This window comes from Bos javanicus, chromosome 9 (assembly GCF_032452875.1).
Source record: "Bos javanicus breed banteng chromosome 9, ARS-OSU_banteng_1.0, whole genome shotgun sequence".
In the NCBI taxonomy this organism is placed as follows: domain Eukaryota; kingdom Metazoa; phylum Chordata; class Mammalia; order Artiodactyla; family Bovidae; genus Bos; species Bos javanicus.
The window spans coordinates 33,242,067-33,257,229 of record NC_083876.1 but is presented as its reverse complement, the minus strand read 5'-3'; the positions used below and the strand labels follow the sequence as shown (position 1 = coordinate 33,257,229).

The following is a 15,163-nucleotide window of genomic DNA, read 5'->3' as shown; positions in this document are numbered from 1 at the left end:
CTGAGTACCAATTGGTTATTGATGTTGTCACTGGTCATTTCCAGGTAATGAGATCAAGGATGATTAAGACCATCTTCACATTGCCTATATTTTCCAAATTTTCCAGGAGCACACACCAATTTTTATAATTAAAAAGCCTCATTAAAGACTGTCCTTTTCACCCTCTAAAATGCACATAAGTATGTGTTATCCTCTAAACTACTTACCAATTTTGCCTTAATGGTACCAGAGTCAACACTTTGGCCAGTTTTAGCATGAAGCTGAAGCTGAATAGAGTGCAACTGTAAAAGTTGATCATGTACTTCTTTCTCCAATACAACTTTCTCTGCTTGGGTCTCTGTCAGTTCAGATTTCAGATCCACCAACTGTGCCTTAAAAACCAGCAACAATAGCAGAAATTAACACAGCACTGTAAATCAACTATATCTGAATTTAAAAAATTAAAAAAATTAAACAGCAACAATAAAAAACATTATGTTTAGTTTTCTTTATTTTTGATTATATTATTCAAGAATGACACAGAGAGACTATTTGCAATGAATAGATGAACACTGGAAGACCACTATTTGACCAAGCTATAGGATATCCACCTAAACTGACATAAAATCAACAGTACAAGTAAGATATTTGAGTGGAAAGAGAACCCTACCATAAACAGTATCTCTTAATAACACAATAGGCTAGTTCCATTTTACTTTGCTCACTTTAAGAAGGCTTTTCACTGTTTCACTTTTATCTGCAAAGTTTATGAAAATACACAGGTATGGGATGATTCATCATCCTATTGAGATAACATGTGCTATAGTCATTTACTAACATTAATAGTATGTTACAGGAGATGCTGAAGCTCCGATACTGTGACCACCTGATGCTAACAGTCGACTCACTAGAAAAGACCCTGATGCTGGGAAAGACTGAGGGCAAAAGGAGAAAAGGGTGGAAGAGGATGAGATGATTGGATAGCATCACTGACTCAATGCACAGAGACTGAGGAAACTCTATGAAGTGAAGGACAAGGAAGCCTGGCACGCTGCAGTCCATGGGGTCACAAAGAGCTGGATACAACTTAAGTGACTGAACAACAACCAGTCACCAATCAGTGGAGAGCCCAATCAGTGGTGCCGCCTTCACCTCAGTGAATAGTGGTTCAAATCAGCCTAACCACCATCTAGCAGTTATTTTAGGTGCTTCCATACAAACTACTGAGCTACAGTGGGTCCAAAGACCAGAGTTAACTGCAATCTAGAGTTAACTGTTACAGCGTAGCAGAACCACTCATCAGAACCACTTAGCTATTCAATCTGAAGTTTTCCATTTTTCACAACTGATACATTGTTTTACAATAGCACACAGGATATATCCCTTGTGTGTGTTTGATCTTTCCAGCTTACAAGTAGATGAAAGACCAAGGCAAGGCCTTAGTTTTCTACTTAACATAAATTTTACCACTAAGCATCTCAAAAGCCAAGAAACATGCTGGCCCAATGAGTTAAAACTGTGGAGAATACTTTCTAAATTTTAGGTGATACTTACTTATGCCCTTGAGAAGCTTTCTTATCAACTGAGGTAATAAATATGCATTTGAACCAATCAAAAAAAAATGTGGCAAGTTACAGATATATTTAGAATTGGTCAGGTCCTCAGGAATTCAAAGTAAAGGAAGGTTTAAAGAAGGTTAGTGAGGAAAAGTGAGCTTTGAAGGGCTCTGAAGTTAAAGGACAAGAACAAAATAGAAGCAATAAAGCAGACAAGAGATGAGAAGACCAGCAAGGACAGACCAAGACTAGAAGCAACACAGGTAAATTCCCTGAGCGTAGAGACCGGAGGACAGGAGTCTATTTCAGTCTCCCAACTGCACCAACTGGTGCCTAGTATATACAAGATGCCCAGTAAGTATCTTTAAGTTGAAACAAATTCTAATACTAGCCTTGTGATTTCACATAAATCATTCTGTCTCAAGTTTCCTTGGTTTTAAAATTGTATAGTATCCACTAGGTATAAATAAATAAGATACAGGATATAATATAGAACAACAAGGAATATACACAATATTCTAACTTTAAATGGAGTATATAATCTATAAAAATGTCAAATTGCTATGCAGTAATCTGAAATTGATATAAATCAACTATACTTCAATAAAATTTTTAAGTAAATACAACAGGAATAATACCCATGCTTTGACTATTTTCATATTATTAAGCGTATATATGAAAGCACTTATTAGAATATGAAGACGTTCTCAGCAAGATTAAGACTATTGAGTGGACTGTACACGAAAGACTGGACAAGGCTGGAGAGGAAAGCAAGGCTAGATACAACGAATGGCTTTGATTGATAAACCAAAACTGAGACTGAATCTGACAGGAAATCACTACATGTTCCCAATGACATTTTGTTTTTGTTTTTAATAGCATTTTGAGATATAATCCACATAAAATTCACTTTTTAAAAGTGTACAATTCAGTGATTTTTAGTATAATCACAGAATTATGCAGCCATCAACACCATATAACCCTGGAACATTTTCTCTCAGTGACATTTCAGCCACATGATATTTGTAGGTAGGAGGTGAAGACAGGGACACAAGCAATATCCTACACAGATTTATCTGGAATACAGTTCTAATGAGTATATACCTAGGAAGGAAACTTTTGGGTTACAGAGTATGACTGTGTTAAACCTCAGCGGAAAAGGCCAGTTTTCCAAATGACTGTAGCAACTGACATGCCTCCCACGTATGATAGTTTCAGAACCTTGCCTTCATTTGGTATTGTCAGTCTTCTTAATTTTAGCCATTCTGGGAGGAATGTAGTGGCATTTCATTGTGGTTTTAATGAAAACTTCTTGATTACTGCCACAGAAGCTGAACCACTTTATATTCCTACCAGCAATAAATGAGGGTTTGTTGACAGAAGTTTTGCATATATGTTTTGTCTCATGCTTCTCCAGGGCTTCCCTTGCAACAGTTGGTAAAGAATCCCTGGGTTGGGAAGATCCCCTGGAGAAGGAAACAGCTACTCACTCCAGTGCTCTGGCCTGGAGAATTCCAGGGACTGTATAGTCCACGGGGTCACAAAGAGTTGGACACAACTGAGTGACTTTCACATGCTTCTTCAGGGTCTCTAATTATACTAATATGAATTACTCTTTCCCTATCTTTTATATCCACAATTTCCTCTTAAATTCTTTTTGTTTTCCTCTTGCTATACTTACTGTATTGCCTATTTTTTTTATGTTCCTTCCAAATTAGGCTCCATTCTAAAATAATTTTCCCCTATTTTCCCCCAAAGTTCTGCAAGTATTCTTTTTATTACTTTATTTCTGAGTTTTCCTGTTTCTGAATCATTCTGGTCTATTCATAGATAAATTAACATTATTAATTTCCTTTAGTTTATATTTTACAGTTTCCAATTGATTTGTAGCCTTATCTAACATGCTTTCATTGTCTCTTGTCATATTATTCTATTTATTTCTATCTTTTTTGCATATAGTACATTTATATGGGGTTTACAGAAAATCCTTTTCTGTTACTCATGTTGAAATGAAATGGGTTTTCATATAGCACCTGTCAGGGAGGAGACTTCCATGTGGGGGTTTAAGGTGAGCATGGGTAGCTTTCCTAGCTTCAGGTTAGTGGGCTACCTCCCCTGGTCTTAAAGTGAACTTAAAACCATGGCCTCTGTAGCCAGAACCACTGTTTTGAAATCAGACACCTATATATGTATTCCATCCCTAACTTGAATATAAACTCTCCTCCCTTCAGACTTCATGTTTCTGCCCAGCACAAACAGGATTCTATTTTTTAGCAATGGTTCTTTACAATTGGACCGTCTTTCTCAAAAGCGGTTTGTGTTAGAAATTTCTGAGATTCTTTGAGTCCAGCCCAGTACTCTGTAATCTTCTTCCTGCAGCTTCTTTGTGTGTGCCCGTGGTTGTTTTGCATTCCTCTGCAATCTGGAGGCAGTTTTGCCAGTTGTTCTCAGGCCCTCTGCTCAAGTTTCCCATCCAAAGGGATGTCTTCTCCTTTGGGGCTCTGTTAGTGACTTCTGTGTCTGGGTCCCCTTGCTATTCATTCCTTCTGCCACACAGGTGCTCAGTCACATGATTTGTGTGGGTCCTGCTGCCTCAATCCATCCATGTTCTGGGGCTTATGAAGACACCCTCTCTTCATCTAGTTTTGCTTAAGAGGCTATGACTGGATTTCTTTTTTCATAATTCTAGTTCTTCTGTTTTTACAAAAGATGTTTTAAAATTTAAAACTTAATCCATTGCGATCTTTCTCAGACCAGAAATCTTTATCTTACATTTTCAATGCAACAGAAAAGCTGTGATAGGCTAGATCAGTACTGCCTAAGATAAAGTTAATATGAACCACATGTGTAATTTAAATTTTTCCAGTAACCACATTTAGAAAAGTAACATTAAACAAGTGAAATAAATTTTTATAATATAAACCTAAAGGTTTAATCAGATTTACAGTCAGCTTTCTGTATCTATGCATTCTGCATCTACACATTCAACCAATTGTGTATCAAAAATATTTGCTGGGGGAGGGGGCAGGGGGAAACTTCAGAAAGTTCCAAAAAGTAAAACTTAATTTGCTTCATGCTGGCAACTATTTACATAGCATTCACATTGTATTAGGTATTATAGGTTAACTTAGAAATGATTTAAAATACATGGGAAGATGTGCACTGCTTATATGCAAATACTGCAACATTTTATATAGGAGACTTTAGCATCCATGGATTCTGGCACCTGCAGGGGAGGGCTGGGGAGGACTGGAACCATCCCCTACAAATACTGATGAATCAGTTCAGTTCAATTCAGTTCAGTTGCTCAGTCGTGTCCGACTCTTTGCGACCCCAAGAATCGCAGCACGCCAGGCCTCCCTGTCCATCACCAACTCCCGGAGTTCACTCAGACTCACATCCATCAAGTCGGTGATGCCATCCAGCCATCTCATCCTCTGGCGTCCCCTTCTCCTCCTGCCCCCAATCCCTCCCAGCATCAGAGTCTTTTCCAATGAGTCAACTCTTTACATGAGGTGGCCAAAGTACTGGAGTTTCAGCTTTAGCATCATTCCTTCCAAAGAAATCCCAGGGCTGATCTGCTTTAGAATGGACTGGTTGGATCTCCTTGCAGTCCAAGGGACTCTCAAGAGTCTTCTCCAACAACACAGTTCAAAAGCATCAATTCTTCGGTGCTCAGCTTTCTTCATAACGGTACTTAAATGTTTGTGGCAAGAAGTACATTATGTGTTTCAACAGGTATGTATTGTCTGGTTTTCCTGTTATGATTTATGTTTCAAATAAAAAACCTCATTATTTATTAATAGCTGAGCAAAACTTCTGGCATTAATAAAGATACAAAGAGGCATAAGTGGTATTCATGAATTAATTTAGCAGGATATCTTGGGATACTGTGCATGCACGCTAAGTCACTTCAGTTGTGTCCAACTCTTTGCGACCTCATGGGACTGCAGCCCGCCAGGTTCCTCTCTCCATGGGGATGCTCCAGGCAAGAATACTGGAGTGGGCTGCCATGCCCTTCTCCAGGGGATCTTACCGACCCAGGGAAAGAACATGGGTCTCCTGCATCTCTTGCATTGGTTGGCGGATTCTTTTCTTGCTGAGCCACTGGGGAAGCCCTAGGTTAGCAGATTAATATTCAGAAGACCTCCATACTACCCTGTTGTTCCTGTAGTATGGAGGTCTCTTGAAAGTGGCCTACTATAAACAGGAACACTCATTAAGTGAAATAATTTCTCAAGAGACTGCTCAACTTTAAAAAAATGAAGGAAAAATTCTTTACAAAGCAAGGATGCAGTAACAAAATTCAAAGCTCAAGTTAATTTTTTTGAAACAGAGTGTTTCAAATTTACTCTAAATTTAGTAATATTTGAATAAGTCTTGTCTATGATATAAGCATTTTAGCTGCTAAGAAAAATTAGTGATACATTTTATGTGAAGATTATAAATTTCCATATTTTATTCAATGGCTACCCTCCTAATACAACAGGATTTTATAATCAAAGAGATCTTAGAGAACATAAAGACTACGATTATGATGATTACTATTTAGATAACAAAACCAACGCCTATCAAAACTGATTTTCTTTCTATGGCTATCCGAACAGTGGTAGAACAGCCCTTTGAACCCAATCCTTACTCCTGGGGTAAGGAAGCAGATGTGTTATCAAGCAGTTAGCTGTAAGGAAAAAATGTTTCTACTGCTACAATACCTGTTTAACTTACTAACAATATTGTTACCACAAAACAAGCATTTACCTACCATATGGCAGGTGTACATGTACCACGTGTCATTTGTAATTCTCATCATCATTCTTTCTCTCTCTTTTTTAATAGTTAAGGAAACTGGAAATCAGAGTTTAAGCAATTTGCCGAAGATCACACAGCTAGTAAATAAGACTCAAAAGTAGCTTGACCATAAAAAAACACCCGAGCATCTTTCACATCACTAACCTTGGCCATGCAATAACCAGGAAAGAATGAAAATTAAAAAACAGTTGATTTCAACCTTCAACTCTTCCATTTCTACACTGATATCTAAAAAAGTCTTTTAAAAAGCAAAATCAAAACCAGTTATATGTAAGACTACCTTACATATAGACTTTATTTGGGATTCATTCTTTTCACTTTCTACATCTGATTTTGGACTCATTTGTGGGAGAAAAAAAAAAGCTGACCATCAGGATATTCTTTCCCTAGAACTCATAAAGAACAAAAAGACTTCACTCTAGGAGGATCTCTAAGCCTTAGGTCCTTGACTTTCACTTAAAGGTCATTATATCAACCAATGGTGAGATTTTCTAAGGCAGTGATTCTCAAATATAGTCCCTGGATCTCCATCATCAGCTAGAATGGAGTGGGGAGATGTATGAGCATTCTGGGCATATTTTGCAACATAGGAATGCAGTATTCTCAGGAATGAAAAAGACAGAAAGACAGGGTACCTAAATAACTTAGGATTTTTTTAGGATTATCATTACCATTCATTTGTATATGTAGTCATTACTATTCTATTTCTTACCTCAAATTCTTTTCCATCAAGTTAATTCCTTTCTAATTCTTAACTACTGGATTCCATTCTGTGGCACCAAAAATCGAAGCAATTTTTTATTCAGAGTTTCCTATTATTTCACACTGTCTAGACTTTAATCCTCTGTCCACACAATTTTGTAAAAATGTACAACAGCTGTACTTTTCCTTTCTAGACGTAGGCTAGTTTCTATTTAACTGTCTTATGGATAAAAAAGGCAATTACTTTACCTTAAGCATCCCCCCAAATCTCCTATTCTGGGGAGGATTAAACTAAGACAAGAAATTAGCAAATATCCAACAGCAGGGAACTTGGATCCAGGTCATTCATCACTTTGGGCATTTTGTACAGCTCTTTTGATAAAATTTTACAGAGTCTAAGCTAAGAATCTAAATTAAAAATCTGGTAAAACATTTTTATTTTGCACATGAAGCTTTGAGGTCCAAAGAGATTAGGTGAGTTGTCCTAAATTACAAACTGTATGGGATTAAAACTCAAGACCTCCTGACATCCTTTATAATTCTGGCAGTAATAGGAAAAATGGAAAGGAAGGAGTCCATGAGTTCCAAACGAGATCACATCCCAAATTTCAGAATTAGAGCTCTAAGCAAGAGACTACTCTGAACATACACCACGTAGCCAGCTTCACCCCCCAAACATCCAGATGCATGTGCACACACACATACACAAACACACGTGTAGGCACTGACAGGCATGCACACAAAAGCACACACACTCAGAGTGGTTCTTTGTAAGAATTACAAAGAAAACAGTTGACTTCAAATAGCAATTTGACTGTTATGAACCATAGCATACAAAGCTGCTGATAAAGACATTTCCCTGCAAACGCTTCTATACTTTTGTTTTAAAATACATGTATAAAACGTAATTACATCAGTAAAAAGAAACAATTATGCTTTTAAATGCATATTTTTACTATTTGGAAATGCAATTTAGGATGAAAGTACAGATTGGAATTTAAATCTCTAGCAATAACACCATTTAATGTCAATATCTAAAATTTATCATCTATACCCACCTACTTTCCTCAAAGGTTTTAAAGCTCATAAGATCAATCAAACAAATGTAAAAAATAAAAACCATACACTGATGGTGGTATATGACTGGTAAAGATAAAAGCCTTACTACAGTTTATTGAGTATTAAATATTGAGCTTCTTATTAATAGGAGAAACTTCACAGATTATATAACTTTCCTTGCCTCATTTAAACAAACAATGCTATTTTGTTTGTAAGACTGTCTTTTTCCCCCCCAGGGTCTAAACTTTTAAAAGAATCTATCATTCTTTATACAAAAGGTCATAAGCTACCTGACAGACAAGAGCATCATTGCTTCACATGGCCATTTCCCCTCTGTGACAAGAATCGAGGGAATAATGTTACTAATGAAAGCATTTTGATCCATTCTCTTTCTTTTCTTCTACTTCTTCAAAAAAGCTGAACAAAGTATTACAGCTCATTTAATTTAACCCACACCTTTATAAAGACTCTTTCTCTATTTTCTCTTTTCTTCCTGTGACCAGGATTCTTGGCGCTGCTCTAATATCCAAGATTATAAAAAGCCAATGAGTCCTGTTTTAAAGCAAAGACTGTGACCAAACAGAAAATATATTCAAAGGTTAAACATGAAGATCTGTTAACTCAAGATAGGAAATAATATTCTCTTTTTTAATTATATATCAGCTCTTGAAATAGTATGTTCATTTGGCTTATGAAAGTTCTGTGAGAAAACTCTACCTCTCTGCTGCAATTTCCAATCCAAGCATAAAGACCACTAACTTCATCTGTCATCATTTCTCCCCAAAGTATTCTACAGCTATTTTTAGTTCCCCACATCATCACACATTTATTCAACAAGTATTTATTAAGCACCAATATATGCCAGGCAGTGGGCTAGGCCCAAGGGATACACCGCTAGATGAGACAAACGTGGATCCTGCCGTTCAAAGCTTCAGCGGCCTTGCGCAGGAGGCGGCTCAGACAGAAAATGAATGACATATATAATAGCATTAACCATGTGCCAGGCACTGTTGTGAACAAACTCATGTTTTAATTGTCCTAATCCTCACAATAATCCTCAAAGATACTTTTTTGTATGAAGGGAAGTGAAGCAGAGAGATTAGGTAACTTGTCCAAGGTCATTACAAAGTCAGTAGTAATTTACATAATTAAAAGCCATAATAAGCTGTCTGAAAGGAGCTAAACAAAGACAATTAGTGGGGTGGGAGTGTATGGCTATCCTTCTGGGAACACTTCTGGGAACAGCTGCAGTTATTATAAGAGCAGCAGTTCTCACTGGTCTGTGTGACCATTTCAGAGCCAAAACTATTTTCATAATAATAAAGTATGATTTGCCTTTTTCATTGTGTTGACATTTATTCCAAAGATGTTAAAGCAATAATGACTAGAAGGCTGACAACACGTCAAGACAGCGGCACCAAACTACCAGTAGTCAATGAATGCTTCACTAACAGGCACTCCCAGTACAAAACAAAAAGCATTTCAGAATGTCCCAATAAAGCAGCAAAATTATCAATTTCTAAAAATCTCAACCCTTGAGTAAGTTTTTAATGTTCTGTGGGATGAAATGGGAAGCATGCATAAAGCATCCCTGATGCTTCCCTGATGGCTCAAATGGTACAGAGACTTGGGTTCAATCCCTGGGTCGGGAAGATCCCCTGGAGGAGAGAACGGCAACCCACTCCAGCATTCTTGCCTGGAAAATTTCGACAGAGGAGCCTGGTAGGCTACAGTCCATGGGGTTGCACAGAGTCAGACCCGATTGAGCAACTAAAACCTGCCTTTTCATTTTCAGTTTGCTGCACGTCAAACTATGTTTTCTCAAGAAAAAGCACTTATGCAACTGCTTGAGTTGCAAAGCTGAACACTTTTTTCTTGGAACATCATTTTTATTTGAAAGAAGAACAAACTGTGGTTATTAAGACTGATATATCTGGCAGACATGTTCTTAAAGATAAATAAAGTGAATCTGTTATTCCAAGGAAAACAACTGACAGCATTTGTTGTCAATGGTAAAAATTTACACTTTCAAGTGAAAATTAGAATTTTGGAAAATCTGAATCCAGCACCATAAACCTGACAGCTTCCCAATATTTAAATATTTCTCATGTGATTGGAGATATTAACAAATGTGATTTTTTGATATTGTATTATGAGGTGTGTCCACATTTGGAAGAATCTGGATAACCCAGCAAACCAATGTTTGCAAAATGACCACACACAATGTTAAAATCATGCCTTGGTAAAAGATTCATTCAAAGGCTATAAAGACAGACCAATGTATTTTAATGTGACGGTATATAAAAAGTTCACTGATAGATTCATACTCCACATTGTAACTAACCTTTAAGTAATTACCTTTTACTATCAAAGAATATCCACAATTATCTGAAATAGCTATTAAAATACTGCTCCCTTATCGAAGTACTTATCTCTGTGAGGTCAAATTTTCTTTCTATAACCAAAACCACATATCACAACTGTCTGAATGTAAAAGGGAATACAAGAGTCCAGCTATCTATTGAGACAGATTTTTTTTTAATGTAAAACAATGCTACTCATAATTTGCGGGGAAGTATAGTTATTTTAATTAATAATTATATTAACACACAATGGGTTTACTGTTGCTATTTTTTAAATATATACATTTTATTGAAGTATAGTTGACTTACAATGTTTCACATGCACAGCAAGATTATACATATACATATGTATATATAGTTATACACATACACAATTATCATCTTTGAAATTATTTCCATTATAGGTTATTACAAGATGTTGACTAGTTCCTTGTGCTATATACTGTTGCTACTTTTAACTCATATAATACTGGGTTGGCCAAAAGGTTCATTCGGGAAACACTGAATGAATCTTTTCAGTTCTGTTCAGTTCAGTTGCTCAGTCATGTCTGGCTCTTTCCGACCCCATAGACTGCAGCATGCCAGGCTTCCCTGTCCATCATCAACTCCTGGAGCTTGCTCAAACTCATGTCCATCAAGTCAGTAATGCCATCCAACCGTCTCATCTTCTGTTCTCCCTTTCTCCTCCTGCTTTCAATCTTTCTCACCATTAGGGTCTTCTCCAATGAGTTGGTTCTTTGCATCGGGTGGCCAAAATATTGGAGTTTCAGCTTCAACATCAGTCCTTCCAATGAATATTCGGGACTGATTTCCTGTAGGATTGACTAGTTTGATCTCCTTGCACTCCAAGGGCCTCTTAAGAGTCTTCACCAACACTACAGTTCAAAAGCATCAATTCTTTAGTGCTCAGCTTTCTTTATGGTCCAACTCTCACATCCATACATGACTACTGGAAAAACCATAGCTTTGACTAGATGGACCTTTGTTGGCAAAGGAATGTCTCTGCTTTTTAATATGCTGTCTAGGTTGGTCATAACTTTTCTTCTAAGGAGCAAGCATCTTTTAATTTCATGGCTGCAGTCACCATCTGCAGTGATTTTGGAGCCCCCCAAAATAGGCTCTGTTTCCATTGTTTTCCCATCTATTACCATACAGTAATGGGAACAGATGCCATATCTTAGTTTTCTGAATGTTGAATTTTAAGCCAACTTTTTCACTCTCCCCTTTCACTTTCATCAAGAGGCTTTTTAGTTCTTCGCTTTCTGCCATAAGGGTGGTGTCATCTGCATATCTGAGGTTACTGATATTTTTCCTGGCAATCTTGATTCCAGCTTGATAAATCTTCTGGTCAACCCAATAATTATTTAGTTTTCTCAGTTTTAATTTCTAATACAGTAAATACCAGTAGATATAACCTGTATTTCTTTTTTTCATAAAAAGCTCTCTGAGGACCTTATAATTGTAGAATGTAAAGGAGTCCTGAGACCAAAAAGTTTAAGAATTATTGTTTTAATTTCTGAAAGGAGACCCATGTGGACTGGGCCATATAGAAAAAAAATCAGAAGAATGATAAGATATGACACTGGAGAGCTATCCAGAGATCAGATCACAGAGAGTTCATCAGTGATAAAGAGTCTGAATTAACTCAAAGTACAATTGAGGAATTTAAAACAGAATTATATGGTCATATTTATGTTTTTTAAAAGGCAGCTTTGTGTAATATGGAAGACAATGTGACTGAATTAGAGTTAGGGGATCTGAAATGGAAGAAAGATAAATCTGTGGTGTATTTTTAAAAGTTAAAGTATTTTAAACCTCAAAATGAAGTTCTAAACAATACAAAAATGCTTTCAGTTTTCATTTTAACGTAAATAATTCAGTTGCTCTATGATCAAACTGGAGGTGGAGTAAAGAAAATGAACCTACCCAATATATTAGAAACATTACCAGTACATTAAATCCATACTCAGTACTCTAATACAGTGATGTTTAAAGTTACTTTCAGTCAGTTTCAACTTGTTCTTAAAATGGAACACCATGAAATAGTAACTCAGAAATCATATCTTTGTGACTGATTCAGTCATTCAATAATGTGGTGGGCACCATCTTAGACACAATGGATAGCAGACTTGTCCAGAGAGACACCATCCCAGCTCTCAGGAAACCTGTATTACAGAACGATTACTGGTAATCTTTGAGGATTCATGGTAGAACAAAATGAAGTTGTTTCAAATGATTTACTCATTCAAATAAACATTTGTAGAGTATATACAGTGTGCCAGGATCTGGAGAAAAAAAAATGATAAGACGTGGATTCTGCCCTTGAGGATTTTACATTTAATAGAATGAGATTAAAAATACATTTCCAATTATGATGTAAAGTGTTGTAAACACCTGTACAGAGGCATGTGTGATGTACCAATTCAAGAGAAACAAAGGGAGTCAGAAAGAAGGGAATGCTGAATGGAGATCAGCTAATACACAGAGAAGGGAAAGGTCTGAGATATGAAAACCCCTAGCTGGTGAGCTATGGGGTCGCACAGAGTTGGACACGACTGAAGCGACTTAGGAGCAGCAGCAGGTGAGATACGGAGGCAAGCAGGTCAGAAAGGTTGATATTTAATGTGTGAGTTCCAAATTTCCAAAAATTGTCCCCTTTAAGGGGCCAATTCTGTAATCCACATATATAAGTCAATTTGATAACCACACTGAAAGGAATTATTTACTTTTCAATATGGTGTGGGAAGAACCATGGAGAGAAAAAACTACCAACCAATTTTCAGAAACCAAAATGGATTCACAAAGGGATACTGTTACCCTCAAAAGTCAGCTTTCACAAGCATTTGATAGTTCAGATAATTTCACCTACAACAAAATCTTGACCTTCAAGGAGCTTACTTGACAGAAGTAGAGAAATGTGGCAACCACTAGTTACAGCCCAATCTAACAAATCTTGTAACAGCTTGAGTTTCAAGGTGTTAGTCATAAGGCTTGCTGGGTGAGGAAAGCCTTCAAAACAAATGGTGATGTAAGCGGTGTCTTGAAAGATGAGGGTGTTTGATCCTGTAGACAAAGGGGACAGAGAAGTTACTATACACAAAAGTCTATGCCAAAGTAGAGATGCCAAGAAAGAGCAAGCCTATTTAGAGAAAAGAAATTAGACCAGCTTTACTGAGGGACAAGCAGCTAACAAGGGGAGAGGAGAGATAAGGACTGACAGACTGGGCACTGACCAATGTGCCAGAGTATGAATTTTAGCCAGTTAAGTGATAATGTGCCTGCTAAGTCACTTCAGGCATGTCCAACTCTGTGCAGCCCTATGGACAGTAGCCTGCCAGGTTCCTCTGTCCATGGGGTTCTCTAGGCAAGAATACTGGAGTGGGTTGCCATTTCCTACTCCAGGGGATCTTCCCAACCCAGGGATCAATCTCACATCTCTTATGTCTCCTGCATTTACAGGTGAGTTCTTTACCACTAGTGCCGCGTGGGAAGCCCAGTAAGTGATAAGGAGGTATACAAAGAGTGTGACAGAGTCAGAGCTGGCTTTTTTGATATGAACCTTAATATGAATCACTTTAGAATGAATTTTGGCAACAAAAGGATGATTTGGAGGGGTTAAGAAGTAATTAGGAAACCACGTTGCTGTGTTGTGCTTAGTTGCTGAGTCATGTCCAATTCTGCAACCCCATGCACTGTAGCCCACCAGGCTCCTCTGTCCATGGGATTCTCCAGGCAAGAATACTGGAGTGGGTTGCCATGCCCTCCTTCAGGGGATCTTCCCAACCCAGGGATTGAACCCAGGTCTTCCACATTGCAGGCGGATTTTTTATTGTCAGAGCCACCAGGGAAGCCCAGGAAACTATGTTGCTGCTGCTGCTGCTAAGTCACTTCAGTCGTGTCTGACTCTGTGTGACTCCATAGACAGCAGCCCACCAGGCTCCCCCATCCCTGGGATTCTCCAAGCAAGAATACTGGAGTGGGTTGCCATTTCCTTCTCCAATGCATGAAAGTAAAAAGTGAAAATGAAGTTGCTCAGTCGTGTCTGATTCAGCAACCCCATGGACTGCAGCCTACTAGGCTCCTCCACTCATGGGATTTTCCAGGCAAGAGTACTGGAGTGGGGTGCCATTGCCTTCTCCGGAAACTATGTTAGGAATATGCAAAAAAGGATAAAGTCGCCTAAATCCAACCCATTCTCTTTCCTGCCAGTCCTGCTCCGTCTTCTGGATTCCTTACTTCAGTGAATGGTATCAGTCTTCTACGGTTGTCATAATAAATTACCACAAACTAGGTGGCTTCAAAGAACAAAACTATTTTCTCACAGCTTAGGATGCAGGAGCCTGGAATCCAGGTACTGGCAGGGCTCACGACTTCCGGAGACCCTGAAAGAAAAACTATCTCATGCCAGTCTCCTAATGCCATGGCTGTTTGACTTGTATGCCTGTCCCTCTCTAATCTCTGACTCCATCCTCACACAGCCTTCTTCTCTGAGTCTCTGTGCATCCTCTGAGGATAATCTGTCACAATCTGCTATGACCTTATCTCTATCCTTACATTAATTACATTTGCAAAGACCCTATTTCCAAATAAGGTCACATTCTGAGGCTCTGTGCATAGACATGAATTTGGGGGGAAGCACCATTCAAGCCACTGCAGGTATCAACCAATACATTTCCCAAACAGAAATGGGATGTC

The 15,163-nt window shown here is 37.9% G+C and overlaps 1 protein-coding gene across 2 annotated transcripts in view; it reads right to left on the bottom strand.

Annotated features, from left to right (window-relative positions):
- The window catches only part of GOPC (golgi associated PDZ and coiled-coil motif containing), a 40,241-nt gene that overhangs the window by 18,951 nt on the left and 6,127 nt on the right, over positions 1–15,163 (bottom strand). For both annotated transcript variants that reach the window (XM_061427470.1, XM_061427471.1), the window contains exon 2: positions 207–371. In XM_061427470.1, the coding sequence (XP_061283454.1) occupies positions 207–371 (165 nt within the window). The remainder of the gene's footprint in view (positions 1–206; positions 372–15,163) is intronic.